Here is a 26,976-nt window from a genome sequence, read left to right as displayed (position 1 = left end):
CAAAAGAACAGCCAAAAGCAATAAAAAAGCAGCAGTTCAGCCTTAACCTACATGACAATTATTCTTCAAAGAAACCAAAAAAACTTTTAAATTCATTTTTTTTAAATTGTTGTTAAATACCAGTTTTAAATACAAGATGTCTTTTTAGGAATCCAAAACACCAAAAAAACAAAAACAAAAAAACAATCAATATCATATTCACCCATTTCAAATATTTTAAATGGGACAAAATAGATATAGCCAAAGGGCATTAGGAAAAAATTAAGCTTCTAAGTTCAAAGTTATATTCAAAGTTTTTACCCAGATAACTGACGAATTTTGTGATACGGTATATGAAGTTTATATGCAGTAATGCTCGATGAAAAAAACTACTATTTTTGATAATTATTTATGTTAAGAATACATAACTAATAGATACTTCAACTACTCGTATTATGCAAGGGTTCTGGAACGCCACAGCCATTTCGTTTCTACCAGATTTCTACTTCTCTTGATGAATAACGAAGAAGACCAGTTTCCCGCCAGCGACTTGTGAATTTTTGAACTCATGAATAGGCTCGAATCTGCTGTAAATTTAAGCTGTGATTTGAAAAAGACTGATGAAAACATTAATGTTTGCGATCAACATTGATCGCGTCGGCGGCGCGCCGCCGGCGTCCTACCGGCAGCACGGCGTGGCGCGCTGTTTTTGGCCCTGCCGCCGCCAGTCTTCCCTCGTCGGCACGGCGCCGGGGTCTATATATATATATATATATATATATATATATATATATATATATATATATATATATATATATATATATATATATATATATATATATATATATATATATATATATATATATATATATATATATATATATATATATATATATATATATATATATATATATATATATATATATATATATATATATATATATATATATATATATATATATATATATATATATATATATATATATATATATATATATATATATATATATATATATATATATATATATATATATATATATATATATATATATATATATATATATATATATATATATATATATATATGTGTGTTGATCCACAAATAATACACAGGGGAAAAATATGAATCAATTTTCAGTTAAAGTTCAAAATTTGTTTATGTCATTGCAAATTCATAGTTACACAAGCTTGACGCTTAAGTATATTAAGTTTTGTTTGAAATGCCCCCCCCTCCCATACAGAGACTTTCTTCTGTTACTGTAAATAAAAAAGCCAAATGTTTAGTGATGAACTGTCAAGGTTTATACGATGTTTTCTGCTACGTCTTTAAGCATTTTTATGATTAGGTTTTTTGTTTTTTCTAGTCCTCCCCCCACTCAGCGAAATAAATTTCTGCACGTAACCTAACCAAACCAGACATAAAACCAATCATCAAGACGCATCTAGAGCCAAATGAAATTTTCCAGCCTCATAACTAAATACATAAAAAAAGAAGAAAAACTAACAAACAAGGCTTGGAATCCAACATTGTCCACAGCATGTACAAAATAGTCATCTCGGCAGTTTTGCATGGTAGGCTAGTCAATATTCTGCCAAGTCATAATGCCCTGAAAGGCCAACTTTTCATTTTAATACGAACATATATTCTAAATGCTTCACAGGATACCATCAAACTAAAAAAAAAATACCTATCATACGCGATTACAATTCCATTCTCTTTGTACAGAAAATTGGGCTGCCGATTCTCGGAGCTAAGAATGTCAACACAGAACAATATTACTAGATTAACTGAAAGAGACACAAATCTGGCTTGAATAGTGGTTACACATGGCTAGCCAAACACGAATACAAGTGCAATGCATCTTCATACTACAAAGAACATTACTTTGGCCGTACGAGCAGTGTCTAATCGAATTTTTCAGTTCACTCTTGAGGAAAGAGTAAATTGAGAAGGGAAGGTGAATAGGTGAAAGACTTTAATAACGTGATCCGCTTTAAGTAAAAAATATTTAGGGGTAGTTATGCTTTCGTAATCTTTCTTCAGGCCAAATATACAAAATTCCACATTTTTGTAGATAGGAGAACAAAAACCTCTAAAGGAAGGTCCCTTGAGGGGCTGAGTCTGATGGTGTGATCTTTGTTTAGATTGCAAGACTTTTCGGGTGTATCTTACCCCTGTTTTGAAAATAAGGCAAGTTTTCTCAGGCTTGTAAAATTATTTCAGAGGTAACGCTGTAACGTTGTCTATAATAAAGGCCATAAGCCTTCAATGTTTTATTTTTTTTTTTTCCAGAGGCACTTCCTATGGATGGGGTGGTTATATAAACTTCGGAGGGGTGATTGGAAATTGGAAGTTTTAGTAACTTGTTTAAGAGTCAAAAGTGATAGGAAGGAATATAGCCCCCTTCCCCACACCATATTTTCTCCAAATACATCTGATCAAATGTTTGAGATAGGCATTTTGTTCAAAATAGTCCAAAGATCATACAAAATGCCTCCAGGATTAACACAAGCCCCCCAGAGCCCGGGGGCAGAGTTGTAAGGTATGTCCCGCGGACATAAAAGGTTTTAATAGAAGGGGTAGTCGAATAAAATTTGTAAAATTTGATGGAAAATTGAAAGTTCTAGTTCCCCTTTTAAGAGTCAAAAGTCATCAAAGAGAAAATAGCCCCTCCCCCACGCCCTCTTTTCTCCAAAAGTATCCTATCGAAATTTTGAGATAGCCATATTGTTCGAAATAGTCCGAAGATCATATAACAATGCCTTTTGGGTTGACACAACATAATTTATCATTAGGAAAGGGGGAATAATTGATCCTGGATATGTTCAAACAGGCTAAGGGTACTGAGGCAAAATTTTGAGAAATGTTGAGGGGTATGTTAAGCTAAATCAAAAGAAACTATATGTATCAAAGTTATCAAAAAGGCCTATCTGCAATATCTTAGAAAGGAATAAGGGTACTAACTTGAAACTTTCAAAGTCACTACTACTAATGTTACTATTGCAGCTACAAATGAGAGTGGTTGTGACTGAAACTGTGACTACTTCCGACTGCGACAGATTGCAAATGTGATTGTGACTGCTTTCAGCCGCTACTGCATCTATTCGTGACTACTTTCGAGGAATGTTGAGGGGGGTGTTCAACTTTGAAACTTTAATATTGAAAAAAACACCACTTTGATGTTTTAATACGTTGAAGAAACTTTGATGTTGAATAGAAAAAATGATTTTGAAAGGGAGACTGTTGAAAATTTGAAACCTTGGCAATAAAAGCAAACTGAAATTAATTAGAAAAACTTTATGAAAAAGAAGTTCTTCAAAGAAAATTAAAAGCCATATTAGACTTCAGATCAGCAGAAATAAAAACCTCTATTTGTTTAAACTCAAAACGACATTAAATTACTATTAAACAAGAAATGAAACCCAAAACGATGAGAAATGAAATAAACACTCATAGGGAACAAACATACAATAGACACTAGTATGAATAAGTAAATCAGAGGCAAAGCTATAGCGTTGCCTATAGTAACGGCCATACGGCTCCAACGTTTTATAATTATTAATTAAAAAAAAACTTTCCAAAAAATAAGCTTTTCAAAGAAAAGTAAAGACCATTTTAAACTTAACCTCAGCAGATACAAATACCTTTTATAATTCAAACTCAAAACGACCAGAAATTACTATTAAAGAATAAATGAAACCCAAAACGAATAGAGATTTAATAAACAATCATAGCAAAAACATACAACAAGGGATAGTATAAATGAATAAATAGATCTTAAAGCGAGTAATACTTAGATTGAATATGAAAATCAAGCTTAGCCTAAAACGAAAAAAATATTTTCCTATAGAAGCATAAATGAAACTTAAAACGAACAGAAATTAAATAAACAATCAATGCACACAAACATGCAATATATATTAATGCAAATTAATAAATAAATCTTAAAACGAGTGAAACTTTAATTCAATATGCAAATCAAGCTTGAAAGGAACCAAATTCACTACAAAAAAGAGTTTGGGTAAGACCTCCTTCTCTCACTGTAAAAGCCTAAAACCTACTGCGTCATTGGCGCTTTACTGAAAACCAATTTCATGACAAATATTTTCTTTTGTGCTTAATATTGAAAATAAACATTAAAATTATAGTAGCATTTTGAACTGATGAGCTTTCAGCAATTAATATCATTATACATCAAATATTCAGTTTAATTTATTAGCACTTTTTAAAGTTGTTTCAGACGAATATAGTTTCACTACAAACATGTGTTTGGATACTGCCTTCTTTCCTAACTGTAAATAAAAACCAAAAGCCTACTGCTTCATTGGCGCTCAACTAAAAACGGATTATATTGAACATATTCTCTTTCTCTACTGTAACAAAATTGAAAGTAAAAATAAAATTACAATGAAATAGATTCTTGAACTGATGGGTATTTACACAGTTAGCATAAGTATATGTAAAATATTCAGTTTGATACAATTAATACTTCCAAGACAGTTCAAAATGCATATAGTTTTCAATAAAGTGCCAATGACGCAGTAGATTTTAGACGTTTGTTTCAGCCTCGGAGCTCCTGTTATCTGATGTTAGACCATTTTTTGGTACAATGGCTATCTAAAAATTTATATCGGATGAATCTGGGAGAAAAAAGTGTGGGGGGACTAATTAACCTTTGGTCTCTTTTTTGACTATTTAAAAGTCAAGTATAACTTTCTATTTCCAATCAAATGAGCCCTCTCTGAAATTTATACAAGTATCCCTTCTACAAGAACCATATATATCCCCAGAATATAACTTACAACGCCTGTCCCTGGGCCCTGGGGGGCTGTGAGTAGTAAGTTATATAAAGCTTCTAATTACACATGAAAATATACATTGAAATTGCTGTTGATTTGAACGGTACATGGAAGTAGAAAGGGGGGTACCAGCCCGAACAGGACCACGTGGTTTATGGTTTTTTCACTGAGAATGAAAAAACAGGAATTTTCTCACTTGGAAAAACAGGAATTTTCTCACTTTGATGGATGTTTTCTTGGACGGTTATGTGTGTTGGTCAATTTATTTGATGTTTTTCATGGATGTCAACAGCAATTCATGTCTGTTTTATGGTTTTTGTCAGCGAGAATGAAAAAACAGGAACTTTCTCACTTTAATGGATGTCAACAGCAATTTATGTATGTTTTATGGTTTTTGTCAGTGAGAATGGAAAAACATGAATTTTCTCACATTTATGGATGTTGTTTGGACGGGTATGTGTGTTGATCAATTTATTTGATGTTTTTCACGGATGTCAACATCAATTCATGTCTGTTTTATGGTTTTTGTCAGTGAGAATGGAAAAACAGGAATTTTCTCACTTTGATGGATTTTTTCAGGAACACCTGTGCTATCGACCTCAATTCCCCTTTCGTGAATCAATAATTCCCCTTAGAAATAAAAAATTAATTCCCCTTTCTTGACAGATCAGTCAACCAATGACATCATCTGTCAGTCATTAATCAAATTGTTTCCGGGCAAAGTTTAATAATGTCTGACAGGTACTGCTCCAGGAATAGATCCAAGTCATTAATGTCTTTGCCTCGGAAACAACTCTACTGGTTGAACTCCAAAAGATATTAATAACCAAACGCCATGGAAACAATTCTCCAAGAAACATCTTAGCGATGAATAGATTTAGCGCGGGAATCAGGTTTCTTAGTAATTTGAAATGTGACAGTGCAGAGATGCCGAAAAACAAAAGGAAGACGCTGAAATTACGTTTAGGGGTTATTTGGGCGAAACTGTTTTAGACATTTTATGGAATAATTTCGGCAAAACAGTTAGAGACATTTTAAAAGATGATTTTAAAAGATGATTTTAGAAGAGGATTTGAGGGTGAAACTCTGTGGTCGTTATAATACACAAGTTCCATTTGAACAGTGTTGTGAGGTCCTCTACCCCAACCCCAAAGGCCCCCAGTCCCCCTTAATGACCCCTTGAGCACCCAAAGACCCCCGGAACCCCTCCCCATCCCCATTTTTTTTTAAAATAATTTTTGAATTTTTTTAACATGGTATTTTTTTTAACTTTTTTAAGTATCTTAAAATGACATGAAATATGATTACGGCTCTAGCAATCATACTCTGTGCTTGTTCATAGACACGACGCGGCTTTACCACTGGTACTCTATGGCAGGTAATCGACACTACCTAGTTTATTGCATGCATTAAATCAGTATTTTTTACGCAGTGGAAGGATAAACTCACAATTCATATCTGTAAAAAAGTGAAGATGAATTATTTGACGAAAGTATGTGAAAATGATAAAATCATCTTCGTGTTGAATTCTGACAAGGAGAAATACCTGAACTATGAAACGAGTGCAAGTGGTAACACTATTGGAAATGTATGCATGCGTTGTCATGACAGCGAGAAGTTAGATTTCTTTGGAGTACCCAAGAATTTCAATCGTGTAAACGGTGGATATGCGAGAGAAACATTACCAGAAAAATTAGTGCTCAAAGAGAATGCAAACTTAAAAATAATTGTCGATGATCGGGGACAACTCCTTGCTAGTGCTTCCGGTAACATGCTACCTGTTGATACATCCTATCATCATCTTTCCGGTATTAGCATTTTAAAGAGGACAAGAAGAAGACAAGCATACTCCTGCACTAATGTCATTAATCATATCTTGTCAATGTGCCAAAACTGCTATCTATGTAAAAATAACGTGACAGTAGACAGTGAAATCGCAGGCAGAATAAAAAGGACATTAGCAGACAATATCATCAATGAATATAAAGATGAATTGACGGAAAGTGAAGAGCAAGTGTACTAATAATGTATAATAATGTTTTTAACATATTTTTATATTAATATTCTACATGTCATTATTTCATTAAAAATATCTTATGCATTATTTTGTTAAGTGTTCATTATTTTTAGGATATGCTAGAACCTAACCTAACCTAACCTATTAAAAGGGTCAGAGATGTAAGAAAAAGAATTTTTCGAGATAAAGATACTACTAGCAGGCTCAATTTTTCATAGAAGATAGAAAAGTTCATGATCTCTTCTGAATTTTACCAAAGAACAGAATTCAATTCTAATTTCTCCAGAGAAAACAAAAATCTTCCACTTCAGTTCTTTATTTCACAAAGACATAAAGAAATTTAAAGTTCAATTCTAAATTTTTCGGTGGAAGATAGAAAAGTAATACCATACTTATGAATATTTTCATGGAAGATAAAAAGTTCTAGTTCAATTTAAAATTTTCTCAACGAAGTAAAGAAAAGTTCAAGTTCTCTTCTGAACTTTACCAAAGAACACACTTCAATTCTAATTTCTCCAGAAAAAACAAAAATCTTCCGCTTCAGTTCTTTATTTCACAAGAATAAAGAAATTTAAAGTTCAATTCTAATTTTTCGGTGGAAGATAGAAAAAGTAATACCATACTTGTGAATATTTTCACGGAAGATAAAAAGTTCTAGTTCAATTTTAAATTTTCTCAACGACGTCAAGGAAAGTTCAAGTTCTCTTCTGAATTTTCTCAATGAAAAAGAAATTAGTCATTGATCATTTCTATTATTCCAAATAATATAAAAATTTTCCACTTTAGTTCAGATCTGTCTCAAAGAGATGAAAAATTTTAAATAATGTTCCAAATTTTTCACAGAAGATAAAAAAGTTCAAGTTTTCTTCTGAGTTTTACCAAAGAACACAATTCAATTCTAATTTCTCCAGAGAAAATAAAAATCTTCCACTTCAGTTCTTTATTCACCAAAGACATAATGAAATTAAAATTTCAATTCTAAATTATTCGGTGGAAGATAGAAAAAGTAATACCATACTTGTTAATATTTTCCCGGAAGATAAAAAGTTCTAGTTCAATTTAAAATTTTCTCAACGAAGTGAAGAAAAGTTCATGTTCTCTTCTGAACTTTACCAAAGAACACAATTCAATTCTAATTTGTCAAGAGAAAACAAAAATCTTCCACTTCAGTTCTTTATTTCACAAAGACATGAAGAAATTTAGAGTTCAATTCTAATTTTTCGGTGTAAGATAGAAAAAGTAATACCATACTAGTGAATATTTTCACGGAAGATAAAAAGTTCTAATTCAATTTAAAAATTCCTCAGCGAATTTAAGACATTTTTAAATTCTATTCTGAATTTTACTAAAGAACACACTTAAATTCTAAATTCACCAGAGAAAATAAAAATCTTCCACTTAAGTTCATTATTTCACAAGGACATAGATACATTTAGAGTTCAATTCTAAATTTTTTCGAGAAAGATGGAAAAATTAATACCATACTTGTAAATATTTTCACGGAAGATAAAAATTTTTAGTTCAATTTAAAAGTTCCTCAACGAAGTCAAGAAAAAGTTCAAGTTCTCTTCTGAATTTTACCAAAGAACATAATTCAATTCTAATTTATTCAAAGAAAATAAAAATCTTCCACTTAAGTTCTTTATTTCACAAAGACATAAAGAAATTTAAAGTTCAATTCTAATTTTTCGGTGGAAGATAGAAAAAATAATACCATACTTGTGAATATTTTCACGGACGATAAAAAGTTCTAGTTCAATTTAAAATTTTCTCAACGAAGTCAAGGAAAGTTCAAGTTCTCTTCTGAATTTTCTCAATGACAAAGAAATTAGTCATTGATCATTTCTATTTTACCAAATAATATAAAAATTTTCCACTTTAGCTCAGATCTGTCTCGAAGAGATAAAAAATTTAAAATACTGTTCCAAATTTTTCACAGAAGATAAAAAAGTTCAAGTTCTCTTCGGAATTTTACCAAAGAACACAATTCAAATCTAATTTCTCCAGAGAAAACAACAATCTTCCACTTCAGTTTTTTATTTCACAAAGACATAAAGAAATTTAGATTTCAATTATAAATTTTTCGGTGGAAGATAGAAAAAGTAATAACATACTTGTGAATATTTTCACGGAAGATAAAAAGTTCTAGTTCAATTTTAAATTTTCTCACCGAAGTGAAGAAAAGTTCAAGTTCTCTACTGAATTTTACCAAAGAACACAATTCAACTCTAATTTATCCAGAGAAAATAAAAATCTTCCGCTTAAGTTCTTTTTTTTACAAAGACATAAAGAAATTTAATGTTCAATTCTAAATTTTTCAGTGGAAGATAGAAAAAGTAATACCATACTTGTGAAGATTTTCCTAGAAGATAAAAAGCTCTAGTTCAATTTAAAATTTTCTCAGCGAAATGAAGAAGAATTTAAGTTTTCTTCTGAATTTTACCAAAGAACACAATTCAATTCTAATTTCTCCAGATAAAATAAAAATCTTCCACTTCAGTTATTTATTTCACAAAGACATAAAGAAATTTAAAGTTCAATTCTAAATTTTTCTGTGGAATATAGAAAAAGTAATACCATACTTGTGAATATTTTCACTGAAGATAAAAAGTTCTAGTTAAATTTAAAATTTTCTCAACGAAGTGAAGAAAAGTTCAAGTTCTCTACTGAATTTTACCAAAGAACACAATTCAATTCTAATTTCTCCAGAGAAAACAAAAATCTTCCACTTCAGTTCTTTATTTCACAAAGACATAAAGAAATTTAGAGTTCAATTCTAAATTTTTCGGTGGAAGATAGAAAAAGTAATACCATACTTGTGAATATTTTCCTGGAAGATAAAACGTTCTAGTTCAATTTAAAATTTTCTCAACGAAGTGTAGAAGAATTCAAGTTCTCTTCTGAATTTTACCAAAGAACACAATTCAATTCTAATTTCTCCTGAGAAAATAAAAATCTTCCACTTAAGTTCTTTATTTCACAAAGACATAAAGAAATTTTAAGTTCAATACTAAATTTTTCGGTGGAAGATAGAAAAAGTAATACCATACTTGTGAATATTTTCTCGGAAGATAAAAAGTTCTGGTTCAATTTACAATTTTCTCAAAGAAGTGAAGAAAAGTTCAAGTTCCCTTCTGAATTTTACTACAGAACACAATTCAATTCTAATTTCACCAGAGAAAATAAAAATTTTCCACTTCAGTTCTTTATTTCACAAGGACATAAAGAAATTTAAAGTTCAATTCTAAATTTTTCGGTGGAAGATAGAAAAAGTAATACCATACTTGTGAATATTTTCACGGAAGATAAAAAGTTATAGTTCAATTTAAAATTTTCTCAACGAAGTGAAGAAAAGTTCAAGTTCTCTTCTGAACTTTACCAAGGAACACACTTCAATTCTAATTTCTCCAGAGAAAATAAAAATCTTCCACTTCAGTTTTAAGTTCCCCAATGAAATAAAGAAATTTAAAGTTCTATTCTAAATTTTATGATGAAAGATAGAAAAAGTAATACTATGACTGTGATTGTATTCCATGAAGATAAAAAGTTTCACTTTATTTATAATTTTTCTTAAATTCATTTCTGATTTTTATCAAAGAGAGGAAAAATTTAAAGTTCTGTTATAAATTTTTCATAGAAGATAGAAAAAGTTATACATTGGTTGTGAATATTCAACATGAAGATATGTAACTCCACTTTAATTCCAAGTTTTCTGGAAGAAGTGCAGATTGTTAAAGTTCTCTTCTGAATTTTTTTAAAGAAGAGAAAAAAGTTAGCTCAATTCTGAATTTTACCAATGAAAATGAAAAAACCTTCCACTTCAGTTCATAATTTCACAAAGACATAAAGAAATTTAAAGTTCAATTCTAAATTTTTCGTTGGAAGATAGAAAAAGTAATACCATACTTGTGAATATTTTCCCGGAAGATAAAAAGTTCTAGTTCAATTTAAAATTTTCTCAAGGAAGTGAAGAAAAGTTCAAGTTCTCTTCTGAATTTTACTAAAGAACACAATTCATTTCGAATTTCACCAGAGAAAATAAAAATCTTCCACTTCAGTTCTTTATTTCACAAAAAGACATAAAGAAATTTAAAGTTCAATTCTAAATTTTTTGGTGGAAGATAGAAAAAGTAATACCATACTTGTGAATATTTTCCCGGAAGATAAAAAGTTCTAGTACAATTTAAAATTTTCTCAACGAAGTGAAGAAAAGTTCAAGTTCTCTTCTGAACTTTACCAAAGAACACACTTCAATTCTAATTTCTCTAGAGAAAATAAAATCTTCCACTTCAGTTTTAAGTTCCCAAAAGAAATAAAGAAATTTAAAGTTCTATTCTAAATTTTTAGATGGAAGATAGAAAAAGTAATACTATGACTGTGATTGATTTCCATGAAGATCAAAAGTTTCACTTTATTTATAATTTTTCTTAAATTCAGTTCTGATTTTTCTCAAAGAGATGAAAAATTTAAAGTTCTGTTCCAAATTTTTCATAGGAGATAGAAAAAGTTATACATTGATTGTGAATATTCAACATGAAGATAAGGAACGCCACTTTAATTCTGAGTTTTCTCAAAGATGTGCAAATTGTTTAAGTTCTCTTCTAAATGTTCTTAAAGAAGAGAAAAAAGTTAGCTCAATTCTGAATTTTACCAATGAAAATGAAAAAACCTTCCACTTCAGTTCTTAATTTCTCAAAGACGTAATAAATTTAAAATTCAGTTCTAAATTTTTCGGTAGAAGATAGGAAAAGTTATACTATGATTGTGATTATTTTCCAGTGAAGATAAAAAGTTTCACTTTAATTCTAATTTTCTTAAGTTCACTTCCGATTTTTTGCAAAGAGATGACAAATTTAAAGTTCTGTTCCAAATTTTTCATAGAAGATAGAAAAAGTTATACATTGATTTGAATATTCGACATGAAGATAAGGAGCATCACTTTAATTCTGAGTTTTCTCGAAGAAGTGCAAAATGTTCAAGTTCTCTTCTGAATTTACTTAAAGAAGTGAAAAAGTTATCTAAATTCTGAATTATAACAATGAAAATGAAAAAAAGCTTCCGCTGGAGTTATTAAGTCCATACAGACAGAAAAAATTCAATATTTTCTTCAAATTTTTCAACAAAAATAAAAATGCTTACCGTCAGTTAGGTTTTTTGTCTCACAGAGATGAAAAATTTAAAGTTATTTTCTAATTTTAAATTAAATTTTAGCTCCTTTGTCTTATCGATTTACCCATCAAATTTTTAAATTAGAAAATGAGTGACTCGTTCTATTATTAAAGACAATCATTCAAACTCGTTCATCTAACCTCCAAAACAATAGGTTAGGTTAGGTATAAATAAATATTAATAAATAAATAGAAACATTTCTAAATGTTTAAATTTGTTTAGGTTAGATTATATTATCATGAGAGCTCATGATAAGTTAACCTAACCTTTTCCGGCGAGTACGGTTAGGTTAGGTTAGGCTAGATTAAGTTAGGTTAGATTAGGTTAGGTTAAGTCAGGTTAGGTTAGCCTACGTACGCTTCACTTCAGGTTAGCTTAGGTTAGGTGAGAGACAGGCAAAAGTTAGGTGTATGATTAGGTTAGGCTAGATTAAGTTAGGTTAGGTTAAGTTAGGTTAGGCTAAGTTAGCCTACGTACGCGCGCGTACGTAGACTAACCTAGCCTAACCTAACTTAACCTAACCTAATCTAACCTAACCTAACCTAATCATACACCTAACTTTTTGCCTGTCTCTCACCTAACATAAGCTAACCTAAGTGAAGCGTACGTAGGCTAACCTAACCTAACTAAACCTAACCTAATCTAACCTAACTTAATTTAGCCTAACCTAACCTAACCAAACTCGCCGGAAAAGCTTAGGTTAACTTATCATGAGCGCTCATGATAAGTTAACCTAACCTAACCTAACTTAAACATATAGAAATGTTTCTATTTATTTATTAATATTTATTTATACCTAACCTAACATATTGTTTTGGAGGTTAGATCAACGAGTTTGAATGATTGTCTTTAATAGTAGAACGAGTCACTCATTTTCTAATTTAAAAATTTGATGGGTAAATCCATAAGACAAAGGAGCTAAAATTTAATTTAAAATTAGAATAGAACTTTAAATTTTTCATCTCTTTGAGAAAAAAACAGAACTGAAGTGGAGCCTTTTTATTTTCTTGGAAAAATTAGAAGAGAACTTTGAATTTTTTATGTCTTTGAGGAATTAAGAACTGCAGTGGAAGCTTTTTTCATTTTCATTGGTAAAATTCAGAATTGAGCTAACTTTTTTCACTTCTTTAAGAAAATTCAGAAGAGAACTTTTCACTTAAAGTGAAAATAATCACTATCATAGTATAACTTTTCCTATCTTCAACAAAAAAATTTAGAACTGAACTTTAAATTTTTTATGGTTTTGAGAAATTAAGAACTGAAGTGGAAGGGTTTTTTCATTTTCATTGGTAAAATTCAGAATTGAGTTAACTTATTTATCTTCTTTAAGAAAATTCAGAAGAGAATTTGAACAATTTGCACTTCTTCGAGAAAACTCAGAATTAAAGTGGAGTTCCTTATCTTCATGTTGAATATTCACAATCAATGTATAACTTTTTCTATCTTCTATGAAAAATTTGGAACAGAACTTTAAATTTTTCATCTCTTTGAGAAAAATCAGAACTGAATTTAAGAAAAATTATAAATAAAGTGAAAATTTTGATCTTCATGGAAAACAATCAAAGTCATAGTATTACTTTTTCTATCTTCCATCTAAAAATTTAAATAGAACTTTAAATTTCTTTATTTCTTTGGGGAACTTAAAACTGAAGTGGAAGATTTTTATTTTCTCTGGAGAAATTAGAATTGAAGTGTGTTCTTTGGTAAAGTTCAGAAGAGAACTTGAACTTTTCTTCACTTCGTTGAGAAAATTTTAAACTGTACTTGAGATTTTTATCTTCCGGGAAAATATTCACAAGTATGGTATTACTTTTTCTATCTTCCACCAAAAAATTTAGAATTGAACTTTAAATTTCTTTATGTCTTTTTTGAAATAAAGAACTGAAGTGTAATATTTTTATTTTATCTTTAGAAATTATAATTGATGTGTGTTATTTAGTAAAATTCGGAAGAGAACTTGAACTTTTCTTCACTTCGTTGAGAAAATTTTAAATTGAACTAGAACTTTTTATCTTCCGGGAAAATATTCACAAGTATGGTATTACTTTTTCTATCTTCCACCGAAAAATTTAGAAACTTTAAATTTTTTTATGTCTTTGTGAAATTATGAACTGAAGTGGAAGGTTTTTTCATTTTCATTGGTAAAATTCAGAATTGAGCTAAGTTTTTTCTCTTCTTTAAGAAAATTCAGAAGAGAACTTGAACATTTTGCCCTTCTTCGAGAAAACTCTGAATTAAAGTGGAGTTCCTTATCTTCATGTTGAATATTCACAATCAATGCATAACTTTTTCTATCTTCTATGAAAAATTTGGAACAGAACTTTAAATTTTTCATCTCTTTGAGAAAAATCAGAACTGAATTTAAGAAAAATTATAAATAAAGTGAAACTTTTGATCTTCATGGAAAATAATCACAATCATAGTATTACTTTTTCTATCTTTCATCTAAAAATTTAGAATAGAACTTTAAATTTCTTTATTTCTTTGTGGAACTTAAAACTGAAGTGGAAGATTTTTATTTTCTCTGGAGAAATTAGAATTGAAGTGTGTTCTTTGGTAAAGTTCAGAAGAGAACTTGAACTTTTCTTCACTTCGTTGAGAAAATTTTAAATTGAACTATAACTTTTTATCTTCCGTGAAAATATTCACAAGTATTGTATTACTTTTTCTATCTTCCACCGAAAAATTTAGAATTGAACTTTAAATTTCTTTATGTCCTTGTGAAATAAAGAACTGAAGTGGAAGATTTTTATTTTCTCTGGTGAAATTAGAATTGAATTGTGTTCTTTAGTAAAATTCAGAAGGGAACTTGCACTTTTCTTTACTTCGTTGAGAAAATTGTGAATTGAACCAGAACTTTTTATCTTCCGAGAAAATATTCACAAGTATGGTATTACTTTTTCTATCTTCCACCGAAAAATTTAGAATTGAACTTTAAATTTCTTTATGTCTTTGTGAAATAAAGAACTTAAGTGGAAGATTTTTATTTTCTCAGGAGAAATTAAAATTGAATTGTATTCTTTGGTAAAATTCAGTAGAGAACATGAACTTTTCTTCACTTCGTTGAGAAAATTTAAAATTGAACTAGAAGTTTTTATCTTCCGTGAAAATATTCACAAGTATGGTATTACTTTTTCTATCTTCCACCGAAAAATTTAGAATTGAACTTTAAATTTCTTTATGTCTTTGTGAAATAAAGAACTGAAGTGGAAGATTTTTATTTTCTCTGGTGAAATTAGAATTGAATTGTGTTCTTTGGTAAAATTCAGAAGAGAACTTGAAATCTTCTTCACTTCGTTGAGAAAATTTTAAATTGAACTAGAACTTTTTATCTTCCGGGAAAATATTCACAAGTATGGTATTACTTTTTCTATCTTCCACCGAAAAATTTAGAATCGAACTCTAAATTTCTTTATGTCTTTGTGAAATAAAGAACTTAAGTGGAAGATTTTTGTTTTCTCTGGAGAAATTAGAATTGAATTGTGAACTTTGGTAAAATTCAGTAGAGAACTTGAATTTATGTTCACTTCGTTGAGAAAATTTATAATTTAACTAGAACTTTTTATCTCCCGGGAAAATATTCACACGTATAGTATTACTTTTTCTATGTTCCACCGAAAAATTTAGAGTTGAACTCTAAATTTCTTTATGTCTTTGTGAAATAAAGAACTGAAGTGGAAGATTTTATTTTCTCTGGTGAAATTAAAATTGAATTGTGTTCTTTGGTAAAATTCAGAAGAGAACTTAAATTCTTCTTCACTTCGTTGAGAAAATTTTAAATTGAACTAGAACTTTTTATCTTCCGGGAAAATCTTCACAAGTATGGTATTACTTTTTCTATCTTCCACTGAAAAATTTAGAATTGAACTTCAAATTTCTTTACGTCTGTAAAATAAAGAACTTAAGTGGAAGATTTTTATTTTCTCTGGATAAATTAGAATTGAATTGTGTTCTTTGGTAAAATTCAGTAGAGAACTTGAACTTTTCTTCACTTCGTTGAGAAAATTTAAAATTGAACTAGAACTTTTTTATCTTCCGTGAAAATATTCACAAGTATGTTATTACTTTTTCTTTTTTCCACCGAAAAATTTAGAATTGAACTCTAAATTTCTTTATGTCTTTGTGAAATAAAGAACTTAAGTGGAAGATTTTTATTTTCTCTGGATAAATTAGAATTGAATTGTGTTCTTTGGTAAAATTCAGTAGAAAACTTGAACTTTTCTTCACTTCGTTGAGAAAATTTAAAATTGAACTAGAACTTTTTATCTTCCGTGAAAATATTCACAAGTATGGTATTAGTTTTTCTATCTTCCACCGAAAAATTTAGAATTGAACTCTAAATTTCTTTATGTCTTTGTGAAATAATGAACTGAAGTGGAAGATTTTTGTTTTCTCTGGAGAAATTAGAATTGAATTTTGTTCTTTGGTAAAATTCCGAAGAGAACTTGAACTTTTTTATCTTCTGTGAAAAATTTGGAACAGTATTTTAAATTTGTCATCTCTTCGAGACAGATCTGAACTAAAGTGGAAATTTTTTATATTATTTGTAAAAATTGAAATGATCAATTACTAATTTCTTTTTCATTGAGAAAATTCAGAAGAGAACTTGAACTTTCCTTGACTTCGTTGAGAAAATTTTAAATTGAACTAGAACTTTTTATCTTCCGTGAAAATATTCACAAGTATGGTATTACTTTTTCTATCTTACACCGAAAAATTTAGAATTGAACTTTAAATTTCTTTATGTCTTTGGGAAATAAAGAACTTAAGTGGAAGATTTTTATTTTCTCTGTAGAAATTAGAATTGAATTGTGTTCTTTGGTAAAATTCAGTAGGTAACTTGAACTTTTCTTAACATCGTTGAGAAACTTTAAAATTGAACTAGAAATTTTTATCGTTCGTGAAAATATTTACAAGTATGGTATTAATCTTTCCATCTTCCACCGAAAAATTTAGAATTGAACTCTAAATTTCTCTATGTCCTTGTGAAATAAAGAACTGAAGTGGAAGATTTTTATTTTCATTGGTGAAATTAGAATTGAAGTGTGTTCTTTGGTAAAATTCAGAAGAGAACTTGAACTTTTCTTCACTTCGTTGAGAAAATTTTAAATTGAACTAGAACTTTTTATCTTCCGTGAAAATATTCACAAGTATGGTATTACTTTTTCTATCTTCCACCGAAAAATTAGACTTGAACTCTAAATTTCTTTATGTCTTTGTGAAATAAAAAACTGAAGTGGAAAAATTTTGTTTTCTCTGGAGAAATTAGAATTGAAGTGTGTTCTTTGGTAAAGTTCAGAAGAGAACTTGAACTTTTCTTCACTGCGTTGAGAAAATTTTAAATTGAACTAGAACTTTTTATCTTCCGGGAAAATATTCACAAGTATGGTATTAGTTTTTCTATCTTCCACCGAAAAATTTAGAATTGAACTTTAAATTTCTTTATGTCTATGTGAAAAACAGAACTGAAGTGGAAGATTTTTATTTTCTCTGGAAAAAGTTGAATTGAATTGTGTTCTTTGGTAAAATTCAGAAGAGAACTTGAACTTTTCTATCTTCTATGAAAAATTTGGAACAGTATTTTAAATTTTTCATCTCTTCGAGACAGATCTGAACTAAAGTGGAAAATTTTTATATTATTTGGAAAATTAGAAAAGATCAATGACTAATTTCTTTTTCATTGAGAAAATTCAGAAGAGAACTTGAACTTTCCTTAACATCGTTGAGAAAATTTTAAATTGAACTTGAATTAAGTATCTCTTGCGAAAATGTTCACAAGTATGATATTACTTTTTCTATCTTCCATCGAAAAATTAGAATTGAACTTTAAATTTCTTTATGTCTTCGTGAAATAAATAACTGAAGCGGGCCGTTTTTGTTTTCTCAGGGGAACTTAGAATTGAAGTGTGTTCTTTGGTAAAGTTCAGAAGAGAACTTGAACTTTTCTTCACTTCGTTGAGAAAATTTTAAATTTGAACTAGAACTTTTTATCTTCCATGAAAATATTCACAAGTATGGTATTACTTTTTCTATCTTCCACCGAAAAATTTAGAATTGAACTTTAAATTTCTTTATGTCTTTGTGAAATAAAGAACTGAAGTGGAAGATTTTTATTTTCTCTGGAGAAATTAGAATTGAATTATGTTCTTTGGTAAAATTCAGAAGAGAACATGAACTTTTCTATCTTCTATGAAAAATTGAGCCTGCTAGTAGTATCTTTATCTCGAAAAATTCTTTTTCTTACATCTCTGACCCTTTTAATAGGTTAGGTTAGGTTAGGTTCTAGCATATCCTAAAAATAATGAACACTTAACAAAATAATGCATAAGATATTTTTAATGAAATAACGACATGTAGAATATTAATATAAAAATATGTTAAATACATTATTATACATTATTAGTACACTTGCGCTTCACTTTCCGTCAATTCATCTTTATATTCATTGATGATATTGTCTGCTAATGTCCTTTTTATTCTGCCTGCGATTTCACTGTCTATTGTCACATTATTTTTTACAAAGATAGCAGTTTTGGCACATTGACAAGATATGATTAATGACATTAGTGCAGGAGTATGCTTGTCTTCTTCTTGTCCTCTTTAAAATGCTAATACCGGAAAGATGATGATAGGATGTATCAACAGGTAGCATGTTACCGGAAGCACTAGCAAGGAGTTGTCCCCGATAATCGACAATTATTTTTAAGTTTGCATTCTCATTGAGCACTAATTTCTCTGGTAATGTTACCCTCGCATATCCACCGTTTACACGATTGAAATTCTTGGGTACTCCAAAGAAATCTAACTTCTCACTGTCATGACAACGCATGCATACATTTCCAATAGTGTTACCACTTGCACTCGTTTCATAGTTCGGGTATTTCTCCTTGTCAGCATTCAACACGACGATGATTTTATCATGTGCACATACTTTCGTCGAATAATTCATCTTCACTTTTTTACAGATATGAATTGTGTGTTTATCCTACCACTGGGTAAAAAATACTGATTTAATGCATGCAATAAACTAGGTAGTGTCGATAACCTGCCATAGAGTACCAGTGGGAAAGCCGCGTCGTGTCTATGAACAAGCACAGAGTATGATTGGTAGAGCCGTAAGCATATTTCATGTCATTTTAAGATACGTAAAAAAGTTTAAAAAAAAATACCATGTTAAAACAAATCACATATTATTTTAAAAAAAATGGGGATGGGGAGGGGTTCCGGGGGTCTTTGGGGGCTCGAGGGGCCATTAGGGGGGCCGGGGGGCCTTTGGGGTGGGGGTAGGGGACCTCACAACACTGTTCAAATGGAACTTGTGTATTATAACGACCACAGAGTTTCACCCTCAAATCCTCTTCTAAAATCATCTTTTAAATCCTCTTTTAAATGTCTCTAACTGTCTCGCCAAAATAATTCCATAAAATGTCTAAAACGGTTTCGCCCAAATAACTCCTGAACGTAATTTCAGCGTGTTCCTTTTGTTTTTTGGCATCTCTGCGCTGTCACATTTCAAATTACTAAGAAACCTGATTCCCGCGCTAAATCTATTCATCGCTAAGATGTTTCTTGGAGAATTGTTTCCATGGCGTTTGGTTATTAATATCTTTTGGAGTTCGACCAGTAGAATTGTTTCCGAGGCAAAGACATTAATGACTTGGATCTATTCCTGGAGCAGTACCTGTCAGACATTATTAAACTTTGCCCGGAAACAATTTGATTAATGACTGACAGATGATGTCATTGGTTGATTGATCTGTCAAGAAAGGGGAATTAATTTTTTATTTCTAAGGGGAATTATTGATTCACGAAAGGGGAATTGAGGTCGATAGCACAGGTGTTCCTGAAAACATCCATAAAAGTGAGAAAATTCATGTTTTTCCATTCTCACTGACAAAAACCATAAAACAGACATAAATTGATGTTGACATCCATGAAAAACATCAAATAAATTGACCAACACACATAACCGTCCAAATAACATCCATAAAAGTGAGAAAATTCATGTTTTTCCATTCTCACTGACAAAAACCAAAAAACAGACATAAATTGATGTTGACATCCATTAAAGTGAGAAAGTTCCTGTTTTTTTCATTCTCGCTGACAAAACCATAAAAGAGACATGAATTGCTGTTGACATCCATGAAAAACATCAAATAAATTGACTAACACACATAACCATCCAAGAAAACAACAATCAATGTGAGACAGTTCATTTTTTTTCAAGTGAGAAAAATTCTGTTTTTTCATTCTCAGTGACAAAACCATAAACCACGTGGTCCTGTTCGGGCTGGTACCCCCCTTTCTACTCATGGAATTGCGCAAGAAAAACCCATGGCTGTGTCATTAAACTTACACGTGAACATTCTATAAGTTGGCAAGGTTTTTTTTCTGATAAAGAAAAAGGGTTTAGCAAACATTTCTCCAGAGCATGTACTTGACGATGGAGAAAAAAGGGTTATAGTGATTAGCAATTACGAGCGAGGATTCCCCCATTGGTTCCTGGCAGTAGGCTACGCATATCAAGTTGAAAATTTGACAGAATGAGGTATTTGAGGTGGAACTTGAACTAAATCAAAATACACTATGTGCACGCAGATTTTCAAATTGGCATATCTCAAAAAGGGATTTGTGTATTAAGTTGGAACTTTCAGAGAGTGCTTAAAGGGAAAGTCAATTTGTGAATACTTCGATTTGTACTGTATAATGCACAAGTGATGTTTGGACAGTGTTGTCAATTTAAAATAGTTTAACGTTATACTATACGAAGAAGTTGATACTAAGAGGGATGTAGATGACAAGAAAAGAATTGTAATAACGGATAGCTTTACTTCTTCAATGTGTTCCATATAATACATAAGTGGTGGGGTGATGGCAGATGGATCTCTTAGAGTACTTATAGTGCTGTACGGTGGGCCGAGCTGCTAGCGAAAACCCCGTCTGGATAAGTTGAAATAAAAAAATTAACAAGAAATGGCTGAAAAGTGTTTTGGGGGGAGATGGGTTGATTGTGTACTGTATAATACACAAGTGATGTTTGGACAGTGTTGTCAATTTAAAATATACTTCGATTTTTTTTTAAAAGGGTTAAAGTGATTAGCAATTACGAGCGGGGATTCCCCGCTGTTTTTTTTTAATCGAAAACTAGAGATTGTCAAATTGCGTATTAAGGAATGCTTTTGTAGGGAAAGCTTTCAATCACCCATGTGTTATCCACAGTTCCATTTTTGAAGTTTGTGCTATCAAGAGCGGTTTCTGATTTGTTTTTGAGAATTGCCTTTAGCCAACAATAGTTTAGAAATAAAAAAATTAACAAGAAATGGCTGAAAAGTGTTTTGAGGGACAGGGGATGATTGTGTACTGTATAATACACAAGTGATGTTTGGACAGTGTTGTCAATTTAAATTATTTAAAAAATAAAAAATTTAACAAGAAATGCCTGAAAAATTTTCTTGAGGGAGACGGGTGGATTGTGTACTGTATTATGCACAAGTGATACTTGGACAGTGTTGTCAATTTGAAATATACTTAGATGTGTTGTCAATTTAAAATAGTTAAGAAATAAAAAAATTTAACAAGACATGGCTGAAAAGTGTTTTGGGGGGGAGACGGGTTGATTGTGTACTGTATAATACACAAGTGATGTTTGGACAGTGTTGTCAATTTAAAATATACTTCGATGTGTTGTCAATTTAAAATAGTTAAGAAATAAAAAAAATTTAACAAGAAATGGCTGAAAAGTGTTTTGGGGGGAGACGGGTTGATTGTGTACTGTATAATACACAAGTGATGTTTGGACAGTGTTGTCAATTTAAAATATACTTCAATGTGTTGTCAATTTAAAATAGTTAAGAAATAAAAAAATTTAACAAGAAATGCCTGAAAAGTGTTTTGGGGGGAGATGGGTTGATTGTGTACTGTATAATACACAAGTGATGTTTGGACAGTGTTGTCAATTTAAAATATACTTCGATGTGTTGTTAATTTAAAATAGTTTAGAAATAAAACATTTTAACAAGAAATGGCTGAAAATTATTTTTTTGGGAGGCAGGGGCGATGACAGAGTGGATGTCTTAGACTAGTTATAGTGCTGTACTCTGGCATGAATTGCTTTCGAAAACCCGGATGAATTAGTTGAAAATAAAGTTTTAACAAGAAATGTCTGAAAAGTATTTTTTTTTTTGGGGGGGGGGGGTGAGGGCGATGACAGAGGGGATGTCTTATACTAGTTATAGTGCTGTACTGTGGTACGAATTGCTTGTGAAAAACCCAAATGAATTAGTTTAAAATAAAGTTTTAACAAGAAATGTCTGAAAAGTATTTTTTTTTTGAGGGGGGTGGGGGCGATGACAGAGTGGATGTCTTAGACTAGTTATAGTGCTGTACTCTGGCATGAATTTCTTTCAAAAACCCGGATGAATTAGTTGAAAATAAATTTTAAACAAGAAATGTCTTAAAAGTATTTTTTTGGGGGTTGGGGACGATGACAGAGTGGATGTCTTAGACTAGTTATCGCGCTGTACTCTGACATGAATTGCTTTAGAAAAACCGGATGAATTAGTTGAAAATAAAGTTTTAACAAGAAACGTCTTAAAAGTATTTTTTTGGGGGTGGGGGCGATGACAGAGTGAATGTCTTAGACTAGTTATAGTGCTGTACTCTGGCATGAAGTGCTTTCGAAAACCCGGATGAATTAGTTGAAAATAAAGTTTTAACAAGAAATGTCTGAACAGTATTTTTTTGTGGGGATGGAGCGATGACAGATTGGATGTCTCAGACTAGTGATAGTTCTGTACTGTGGTACGAATTGCTTGAGAAAAACCCAAACGAATTAGTTGAAAATAAAGTTTTAACAAGAAATGTCTGTAAAGTATTTTTTTTGGGGGGATGGAGCGATGACAGATTGGATGTCTCAGACTAGTGATAGTGCTGTACTGTGGTACGAATTGCTTGTGAAAAACCCAAATGAATTAGTTGAAAATAAAGTTTTAACAAGAAATGTCCGAAAAGTATTTTTTGGGGGGTTGGGGGCGATGACAGAGTGGATGTCTTAGACTAGTTATAGTGCTGTATTCTGGCATGAATTGCTTTCGAAAACCCGGATGAATTAATTGAAAATAAAGTTTGAACAAGAAATGTCTGAAAAGTATTTTTTTGGGGGGAATCTGAGCTAATTAGGGTTTTTTGACCGAAAACTCTAGTTTTTTGCAAGAAAATTATGGAAAATACAATTCTCTGGTTCAAATGTGAAACTTAAGTCCTTTTTTAGGATCGAAAAAATAAACTATTTCTGTAAAATCTGAGCTAATAAGGGTTTTTGACTGTAAACTCTAGTTTTTTCCAAGAAAATTATGGAAAATACAATTCTCTGGTTCAAATGAGGAACTTAAGTCAATTTTTGGATCGAAAAATAAACTATTTCTGTGAAATCTGAGCTAATAAGGGTTTTTGACCGTAAACTATAGTTTTTTGTAAGAAAATTATGGAAAATACAATTCTCTGGTTCATAGGATTAACTTAAGTCCATTTTTGGATCGAAAAATAAAACTATTTCTGTAAAATCTGAGCTAATAAGGGTTTTTGACTGTAAACTCTAGTTTGTTGTAAGAAAATTATGGAAAATACAATTCTCTGGTTCAAATGTGAAACTTAAGTCCTTTTTAGGATCGAAAAATAAAACTATTTCTGTAAAATCTGAACTAATAATTCAATATTATTTTTCATAAAAACAAACTATTTTTTTATTAAAACTTTGAAATTTTTCAACTTTATTTGTTTTTTTTCTTTTTGTATGTATTTTAAAATGTCAAAATATGCTTACGGTTCTAACAATTGTGCTCTATGATTGGTCAGAGACACGATGTGGCTTTCCCACTGGTATTCTATGACCGCTTATCGTCACTACCTAGTCTACTGCATGTATTAAATCAGTATTTTTTACGCAGTGGAACGATAAACACATAAGTCATATCTTAAAAAAAAAAGAAGTGAAGATAGAACATTTTAATAGAGTGTGTTCACATAACAAGGTTATTGTAGCATTGAATGCCGACAAGGAGAAGTATTTAAACTATGAAACAAGTACAAGTGGTAGCACTATTGGAAATGTATGCATGCATTGTCATGACAGTAAGGAACTAAATTTCTTTGGGATACCGAAAAAAATCAACTGTTATGATTGTAGTTATGTAAGATTGAGATCTCCAGAGATGATTGCACTCAAAGAGAATGCTAACATAAAAATAATTGTTGATGATAGACGTCAACTCCTTGCTACTGCTGCAGGTAACACATTACCTACGGACGCATCCAATCATCAGCTTTCAGGTATTAGCATTCAACGGAAGGCTAATAAAAGAAAGGCCTACTCTGCTACTAATATCGTAAACCATATCTTGTTTACGTGCCGAAACTGTTACCTGAGTAAAAATAATCTGTTAATAGACAGTGAAATTTCCAGAAAAATAAAAATGGCATTGTCAAAAAATATCACTACGGAATATAAAGATGAAACAATGAAGAACAAAGCACCAGCAAACATTACTGGCATTGATCAAACAGTCAATAAATCAAATAATAGCAAAGACGAAAAGCATATTGAGCCTGTTCATGAGACACCAGCAAAAATTTTGTATGATTCAAAATGGAATAATGATTATTCTAATGATTACGAACTAAGAGAAGACAATAACTACAATATCAAGAGAGAACATGGTGAACAATTTTATGGAACAGATTCAAAATGTCCAAAGTTAATTATTGATATTAATAATGTATCATAATATATTTTTGTATTAATATTCTACATAGCATTATTTCATTAAAAATATTACATTGTTATGTGTTCATTATTTTTTAGAGTAAGCTAGCATATCAAGCGTTTAGAATGTATATTAAAACGAAGATGTAAGAAAAGGAATTTGCGTACATCTATTGTCAGACACACCATATCCTCAAAATCTGAGCTAATAAGGGTTTTTGACAGTAAACTCTATTTTTTTGTAAGAAAATTATGGAAAATACAATTCTCTGGTTCAAATGTGAAACTTAATTCTAGTTTTGGATCGAAAAAAAACTATTTCCGTAAAATCTAAGCTAATAAGGGTTTTGACCGTAATCTCTAGTTTTTGTAAGAAAATAATGGAAAATACAATTCTCTAGTTCAAATCCAAAACTTAATTCTATTTTTGGATACTCATAATGACGAGGATTGATTGCTCTAATTCAATATTTTTTTTTCATAAAACAAACTATTTTTTTTAAACTTTGAAATTATTAAACTTTTTTTATGTTTTATCTTTTTTTTGTACGTATGTTAAAATGACAAAATATAATTCTTGAATTAACCTCTTGGATACACAATACAGAAATTATAAGAAAAATTGTAATTTCCAGACTTCATTTGCATGCAATAGATACCGAGAGTTCTATGACTCCTCTCCGCAATGAATTCTAAGGGTTCTATGACTCCTCCCCACAATGAATTCAGATGGTTTTAGGAGTCATCCCCCTAGCCATAACTCCATTCAACCTTGAGCGAAGGTATAAAAGTTTGATGATATATTTCTGTTCTTAACAACTACATTAATAGCTTCCAAGATGATAGGACTCTATGACACAGAATTTATCGGTTTGAAAAAATCATCTTTTGGTGTTATATTTGAATGTGCATTTTTATTATTGTCAATGAAACTCGAAGAAATTGACTGTTATCATTGGATGGTGAACTATAACATGTTTGAGTATGATAAAAGCTTGTGGAGTACTACATTACATCATATGAACAGACTGGGATTCAACAATAGAGTGATTACACCACTTAATAATAGTGGCCAGGAACTGAGAAATGTTCAGGAGGAAGTCAGTGAAATTTGCAGCTTTTTCGGGGTTGAAGCACTCTATGTAAAGGGTAATGTACCTACAGATAAAGTCTTAATTCAAAAGTTTGACCCTAGAATTCCACTTTTCAATCTAGAAGAATTTAAGTGTCCTAAATTTGAAGGGGTTTATCATCGTCCTGAAGACGAGGTCAGGTTCTTCGCGCACTGGATACCTAAGGACATGCCTGATCGTGATAAATGCATAAGACATGGTAAAAACTATTCTATATCATGGGACCATCGTTTCTGGATGTTTAAGAGTGAACTTGTGTATTACTATGTGTCTTAACATAATTTTTTATTAGTATTAAACATAGAATTATTTCATTAAAAATATATTATATATTAAATTGTTATTTGTCCAGTATTTTTAGAGTACGCTAGCATATTAAAAGTTTCTAATGTCTATTAAAAAATAGTGGATAAACGAAAAGGAATTTGTACACATCTATTGTCAGACACATGGGGTAACATTGACAAAATCTAGGTATCAGAATGAATAAATTCTTTATCAACATCCGTTGTTGGATATGTCATTATGAAAAAATTGTAAGTAAGTAGGAAGTAGGTAAGTAAGTAAGTAAGTAACAAACTCTTTCTTGAATTCATCTGTTGGATACACAATACAGAAAGTGTATTATAGGAAATTATGAAAAAAAAATTGAAGAAACTCTCTATTAACATTCGTTATCGATTGAAGTCGCTTCCTAGACAGACGATACAGCAATTTCACAAAATCTAAGTATAAGAGTGATTAAATTCTATATCAACATCCATTTCTCGGATACATCGGAAAAAGTTGACACAATGTAAGTACCGGAACGAATAAATTCATTTTCAAAGTTTTTATCGGATACATCAGGTAACAGTCATAAAATCCAAGTTCTATTCATTTTGGCTTCATGTGTTGTTACGTTGAAATTAGATTAGACCGGTTTTTCTTTTCATTTTGGCTTCATGTGTTGTTACGTTGAATTTAGATTAGACCGGTTTTTCTTTCTATAGTAGAGACTAGCGTATATTTTTAGAGTAGAAAAAAAAAATTCTGGTTAGTCTGAAGTTGATTGTGAGAGTGTTAGGACTCTAAAAAATGGATGGATTTGAGAAAATGCGAATCATGGGGGGTCTACT

General features: G+C 30.6%; 1 protein-coding gene across 2 annotated transcripts in view; it reads right to left on the bottom strand.

Annotated features, from left to right (window-relative positions):
* The window catches only part of capu (formin protein cappuccino), a 380,358-nt gene that overhangs the window by 278,708 nt on the left and 74,674 nt on the right, over positions 1 to 26,976 (bottom strand). The window contains exon 1 of one of the 2 annotated variants that reach the window (XM_089093490.1): positions 1,485 to 1,554. The exons of the other annotated variant lie outside the window; for it this stretch is intronic. Within the exon in view, the coding sequence (XP_088949616.1) occupies positions 1,485 to 1,534 (50 nt within the window). The 5' untranslated portion in view covers positions 1,535 to 1,554. Of the gene's footprint in view, positions 1 to 1,484; positions 1,555 to 26,976 lie in introns of those variants that run through there. 2 annotated transcript variants of the gene reach the window in all.

Source organism: Artemia sp. Qi Xiang Cuo, chromosome 8 (assembly GCF_049724085.1).
Source record: "Artemia sp. Qi Xiang Cuo chromosome 8, ASM4972408v1, whole genome shotgun sequence".
NCBI lineage: Eukaryota > Metazoa > Arthropoda > Branchiopoda > Anostraca > Artemiidae > Artemia > Artemia sp. Qi Xiang Cuo.
Note: the sequence above shows the minus strand (reverse complement) of the source record. Positions and strands in the feature narration are given on the sequence as shown.